This window comes from Myotis davidii, unplaced genomic scaffold, assembly GCF_000327345.1.
Source record: "Myotis davidii unplaced genomic scaffold, ASM32734v1 scaffold37, whole genome shotgun sequence".
NCBI classification, from domain to species: Eukaryota; Metazoa; Chordata; class Mammalia; order Chiroptera; family Vespertilionidae; genus Myotis; species Myotis davidii.
In genome coordinates, this window is record NW_006289395.1 from 183,398 (window position 1) to 189,553 (window position 6,156).

A 6,156-nucleotide genomic window follows, 5' to 3' on the forward strand; every position below is an offset into this window, starting at 1 on the left:
CCCCACCTCAGCATCCACGTATCGTAGTCAATGTCAGTCATAGTGTTGGGGAATTCAAGGTCCTCCGGCCGAATAGCAGTCACTCCTGAGAGGAGGCAGGGGTAGGTCAGAGCCAAGCCCCCAGGCACAGGCAGGCAGCACCTCCCACAACAGACAGACAGACAGACAGACAGACACACACACACACACACACACACACAACCAGCCGGAGTCTGTCAGCCTCAATGGAGCCTGACCAGCGGTCCACCATCTTCTGAATGACAATTTCAAACAGCTCTCCATCCCGCAGGGCCCTGCCCGGGAGAATGGCGATCAGACAGGCCCTACTGGGTTGCTGAAGCTGGACAGTAGGAAAGTGGGGACATCCCAGTCCAGACACTGACCGGTTGGAGATAACAATGGCATCATTGAACTCGCTGCGGCAGTTGTGACGGAGCGCAGTGCGGCCGCCGTTAGTGATGACTGCGTTACTGCCGTGCAGCTGGTGGAAGCGGAGGTCGGAGCCCCCCACCCCTGAGGATGGGGAGCTGGGAGACACCTGGTTGTTCCCCTCGGGGAGTGGCTCAGGGACTGGGGTCACCTCTGCAAGAGGGGACATCACCTATTAGGCATACAGTTGTCTCTGAGGCCTCAGGAGGCCACCCCACCGTCCTACCCCTGCCCAGCCCGGCCCTCACCCACGTCGTCCACAATGGTGGCCTGGGCAGCCTGGCCGTAGAGATCCACAACAGCATAGACACCCGGGGGCACATTCCAGGCAGCAGGGCCCTGAGTCATCCCATTGACAAAGAAGTGGAGAGTCCCGTCCTCCCTACGAACCACGCCCACCGTGTCCCCTGCCTTGGAAGAAGGGGGGCTGGAGTGAGGAGTCAGGCAGAGTCCCTGCCGGGGCTGGTCCTGCGGCAGCCCCCCCTTGTCTACTCCCCACGGTTGGGACTTGCCAGCACGTCCACTCTCCCACCTTGAGGCGGTCCAGGTTGTGCCCATATTCATCCAGGATGGTTGTCCCATTGTGCATCACCCCATTCCCAGTCATCATCCAGGTCCCTAGGGGTCAAGGAGTGGCAGAGGACATGAGGGGGAAGCCAGGACGCCTCTCCTTTGTAGAGCAGCCCCCACGTTATTCCCCGGAGCCTTTAGCCCAGCCTGCCTCTTCTCTGACAGTCGGCTTTCCCCCAGAGAAAGACAAGAAAACTGCTGTTCTCACGCCAGCACAGGCCCTGTCCAGGGGCCTCCTTAGCCACCGACTCAGCCGTCACAAGTGTGACCAGGGGAAAGGGCTGGAGAACAAGCGTCAGGCTGTGAGGACGGCTTCCTCCCTGGGACCCTCTTCTGGCCCTGCCCCTCTCGGGAGCTCACCAGAACGCAAGTTGGTCATGGTGGAGGGCAATTGGAGGTAGGCAGGGTTGTGGGTGGTGACACCAATCTCAATGGAGCCAGCCCATTTGTCCACCATCTTGTCGATGCGCACCTGGAATACCTCTCCGTCCCGCAGGGCTCTGCTACTCAGCACCACGCCATGATTGAAGTCATCGGTGGCACTGAGGGCACAGCGAGTGGGGACTCAGACCCCCCAACACACACGCTGGACGTGCCACATCTTTTTAGCCCAAGTCAACCAGACAAACATCATACTCAGAAGGCTCCCCGCTTTCTGTCCAGGACACCCCAGACCAGACTCCTTGTACCTCCCACTTCCCCCCTCCCCCCAATTCCATTAGAGCCCCTTCTGCAGGCTTCTCCCCACCCCTTGGGCCATACTGGGGCCTCAGAGCAGTGCGTCCCTCGTGGGTGATGGCTGCCTTCTGCCCACAGTTGGGGTGGAAGAGCAGGCGCTCAGGTTCTGCCTGGGCAGCAGGAGCAGCGCGGCGGAGAGCACCCTCAGGGGACAGCGCCCGCAGGATGGCATTGTTCCTGCGCAGACGGTCACTGTGGTTGTTATTGTGGACGATGGTCACCTTCACCGCCATCCCATACAAGTCTACCACACCATACACCACTGGGGGTGTCAATGGGGTAGCCACGCCTGTGGGGGTGCAAGGCACAGGAATGGGGGGTAAGGGAAGAAGAGTCAAATACAGAGACGGAGTATCAAAGAGGCAGGAGGAGGTACAGACCACCCCACGGAAGCCCTGGCCCGCCAGCCCTCACTGACTTCCCCTCACCTTGGTCAATGCCGTTAATGAAGAAGTGGAGGGCAGAGTTGGACTTCCTTGTGAGACCAATGTGGTCACCCTCCTATTCAAAACAAACAAAAAGGAACAGCCTGGAATTCATCCAGTCAGGCTCCAGACAGTGTGGGAACCATGAGAACAGAGCCGTCCTGGAGCCTTCCCACCACATCACAGGGAACGGCTCCAAAAGTTCTCCCGCGTCTCAGACCACCCTGAACGCTTCGTGCAAGTCACCTTACAACCATGAACTTGCTTAACCCCCGCAACAATCTGTAAAACACCCCTAACAGGCTCATTTTAGACATCTGCAGAAAAAACTACCAAAGGGGTAAGCTGCTTGCCTCGGATCACTATTACACACGGCCAACCCGGAAGAGGCACTGAACCCATCCGACTCTAAAAACTGTGTGCCTAACTGCTGGGCAACCCTGCCTGCTTAGACAGACCTTTAGGCAAAACATAAAGGCCGTGCTCTAGGCTGCGGCGCCCACCCTCACCTGCAGCTCATCCAGACTGAATTCACAGTACTCCCGGCGGGTGCCCTTGCCGTTGGTCAGGATCCCACAGCCGCTCATCATAATGGTGCCTAGGACAAAGCACTCGCCCTGGTTAGGGGACGAGTTTCCTTCCCCTCGGGCTCCCCAGGCCCCCAGCCGCGCCCCCTGCCAGTGGCCGGTACCTGACTGCAGGTTGGTCATGGTGGCTGGGTATTCCAAATTGTTGGGGTTGTGGGTGGTGACACCAATCTCAATGGAGCCTGACCACTTATCTACGAGCTTGTCGATGCGGATCTGGGGTGGAACATTAGAAGGGAGAGGTGGGCATGTAAATGTGGAGAATGGACTCTCAGCCCCTGGTCCTTCCCCAGGCCCCACGCTTCCAGTAGAAAGGATCAAGCCCCATCGTGAGCTCCCAGAGGGTGAGGTGCCAGCCAGACCCCCGGCTCTTGCACACCTCAAACATCTCATTGTCCCGGAGTGGGCGGTTGGTCATGACAACCCCATTGTTGAATTCATCCAAGGGCCGGCGACGCTCAGCCGTCTTGTTGTTGTTGCTGAGTTTGATGAGAGTCCCACACTTCTCATGGAAGAGCAGGGCATCATTGGAAGTGAGGATGGGGGAGGTGGCAGCACCGCTAGACCCTGGTCCTTCCCCTGCTGGAGGGGAGCTCAGGTTCACATTCAGGAGCCCCCCATTGTAGGCAGACAGGATGGCATTGCTCACCACCTCAGACAGCTCCATACTGGCGAAGTCTACAGCAGCAGGACGAGAGAAAAGCTGCCATGAGGCCCTACGCCCTCGGGTCTGCAGTTCTCTCCCTACCCCTCTCCTGAGGCCCCTCCCTCGTCCACCGCATGTCCCACTCCCCTTCCCGGGGCCTCCCAGACGCCCTCACCATTATGCGACTCAAGGCTGTTAGGAAACGTCTCCGGCCGGGCCTGCGCTGGGGACACCATGAAGGCTGGGAACCAGGCAGGATGGGAGGGGAATGAGGGTTCAGCCCCTGCTGCAGAGCCCACAGCCAGGAGACCCCCTCCTCGAGCCCCTGCTCTCCCCTTCAACAGACTCGGGGGTCTGAGTGGCCTGGCTTGTCCCTCCATGTCCCTTCAGCCATCCCCCGTGCCCACCCCTCCACCAGGGCCCTCGCTGTGTTCTCACCTTCATCCCTCGAGGTCCCCTGTTCAGCCAAGGCAGCATCTTCAGGGGGAGCGGAGGGCTCGAGGGGAGGTGTGGGGATGGGCGTGGGGGAGCTGAAGCCTGGCTCAGGGGGCAGCACAGTGACTTGGGTGCACTTGCCGTAAAGGTCCACCACGGCCCAGACCCGGGCCGGCAGGCCGGTGGCAGCCACACCACAATCCCGCCCGTTCACCCAGAGCCGCAGCTCCCCGGCGGCTGTGCGCTCCACGCCCACGCGGTCCCCTTCGCCAAGCTGGTCCAGGTCCTGACCGTACTCCTCCAGCACAGAACGTCCATCCCTCAGCACCGAGCAGCCCGACACTACCCACGAGCCCCCCTTCAGCCCCGTGGCGCTGCTTGGGAAGTCCAGCACACTGGGGTCCAGTGCCGTCACCCCAATCTCAATGGAGCCACTCCAGGAGTTGACCTGTGATAGGGGTGGTGGACAGAGGCTCAGGATGAGCCACCGGTGGGCCGCCCACCGCGAGGAAACCACAACTCACAGGCCGCTGTGTCCTCCTCTCCCCACCTCCCAGACCGCTTAACTGACCGTACTCTCTCGGGCACCCGAGCTGCAGTCCCACGAGTGATTTTCTGCGCTGGGTCCACTCTGCCCTGCACCCGGCTCGGCGACTGCGCCAGTCCGTTCCCCAGCGTGCTGGCTAACTTCCCGGTTCCAGCTCCCTGCCTCCTCTAACTTCGCTGGACCTGTGGCTCCTCAACCCCCCAAATTCACAGCTAGCTCTCAGGTCCATATTCCTTGTTCCAGTATATCATCCCCCGCCCGCCCCCCTGCCTCTCTCCTAGGCTCTGGCTCCACTCAGATGCACTCTCTGCCCAAAGCCGTCTCTGTGCACCTGGCCTCCTCCCTGAATCGCACACACCTCCCACTCCGAGCAGCTCTCCCTACCCATCTTCCCCACCAGCCGGAGTCTGTCCTTCAATGGTCGGCTCTTTCCTAGGTTCTCTCTCCTCCCTGCCCATCACATCGCCGACATCTCTCCGTCCTCCATCTCCCAGAAACTGTCCGGGCTGGTCCCCTGCTCCTTCTAGCGGGCGAGGCCCCGTGCCGCTTGCCTGCTCCTGGGTCTGGGGAGGCTCCAGCTCTCCTGGCTCCTCCAGGCCGAAAGCTCCTGCTTCACGCTCCCTCCCTGCACGTCGCCTGGCCTCTGAGTCTGTGGGTTCCCCCGCGGTACCCCATGTGGGGCTCCACTGGCCGACCTCCCCGGCTCCCTCCGGTCCCCTCCCACCAGCCTCCACATCTTGGCTTGGCGACCCCAGCTCCGCACCTTGCGGTCGATGCGGACGGTGAAGACGCGTCCATCGCGCAAGGGCTCCCGGCTCAACACCAGCCCGTGGTTAGCCGGCCCCGCACGACAGCCGCGTTTGGCGGCACCGTAGCAACGGCGGTGCACAAACACCCTGAAGGAATAGGACCCGGGGCAGGGGCCAGATGTGCTTTACGGCACTGCCGGGCGCTGAAGCATCCCGGGCTGGGGGCTAAGGAATTAACGGCTACCCGGTGGGAACAGAAGGACGACGGGGTCGGAGGCTTGCTTTACGGCACGACGAGGTGATGGGGTGGCTCCGAGAGCGGGGAAGACTTGGGCTGGGAGTTTTTACGACAGTGAAAGAAACGACGGCCGCCGCCATCTTTACGACGGAAGGGGTGCCTTTGCGACAGCGGCACCGACAGCCCCGCCCCCGCCGAGGCAGGCCCCGCCTTGAAGTGTTCGCTTTACGGCAAGAGGAGGAGGTGTCTGCCCTCAAGCTACCAGCATCCAGGCTGTGTGCACGGGAGCCGGGAGCCCGGAGCTTTGTACACAGAAACCTCTGCCGGCCACACCGCTGAGATCGGATGTGTCTTGCGACAGGATCGCAATCCCTCCGCTTTCCACCTTATAACACACCTCTCGCGAGAGGCCAGGCGGAGGACTTTTGGGGGAAAAAGGGCTTGCGGATGTTTCCAGTCAAGCCCACCTTGAACTCCAATTCATTCATACTTAGGTCTTAAAGCTACGAATGAAAAGCCCAACGAAACCCCGGCCGACAGTTTCAAGCAACAGCGCTGACGGCCCCAAAAGATTGCCCCAGAGCTATTAACAAGACCCCCGCCCAACTCCGACGCTTGCGTTACGGTTGGATGACTGTGAGGTCACAAGGCTTCTCGCCCCCTCCGGCCCCCCCCCCCGGAGAAAAACAGGAACAAATCCCAGAGACAAAGATTTTTGAGGGAAGGGCAACGGGGCTCTCAGCCCGAGGTCCCCGTGTAGTCTTTATTCCGCCCACCGCGACTCCAAGGAGC

General features: G+C 60.9%; 1 protein-coding gene across 1 annotated transcript in view; it reads right to left on the minus strand.

Annotated features, from left to right (window-relative positions):
• The window catches only part of NEURL4 (neuralized E3 ubiquitin protein ligase 4), an 11,899-nt gene extending 6,395 nt beyond the window's left edge, over window positions 1-5,504 (minus strand). Inside the window, exons 1-15 of the mRNA XM_006761699.1 lie at window positions 5,371-5,504; window positions 5,141-5,273; window positions 3,834-4,278; window positions 3,571-3,636; window positions 3,129-3,427; window positions 2,854-2,965; window positions 2,672-2,760; window positions 2,166-2,238; window positions 1,762-2,026; window positions 1,360-1,541; window positions 962-1,047; window positions 678-840; window positions 384-582; window positions 217-293; window positions 7-85 (exon numbers count right to left, since the gene is read on the minus strand). Coding sequence (XP_006761762.1) covers window positions 7-85; window positions 217-293; window positions 384-582; window positions 678-840; window positions 962-1,047; window positions 1,360-1,541; window positions 1,762-2,026; window positions 2,166-2,238; window positions 2,672-2,760; window positions 2,854-2,965; window positions 3,129-3,427; window positions 3,571-3,636; window positions 3,834-4,278; window positions 5,141-5,273; window positions 5,371-5,504 — 2,402 coding nt within the window. The remainder of the gene's footprint in view (window positions 1-6; window positions 86-216; window positions 294-383; window positions 583-677; window positions 841-961; window positions 1,048-1,359; window positions 1,542-1,761; window positions 2,027-2,165; window positions 2,239-2,671; window positions 2,761-2,853; window positions 2,966-3,128; window positions 3,428-3,570; window positions 3,637-3,833; window positions 4,279-5,140; window positions 5,274-5,370) is intronic.
• Between the last annotated feature and the right edge of the window lie 652 nt (window positions 5,505-6,156).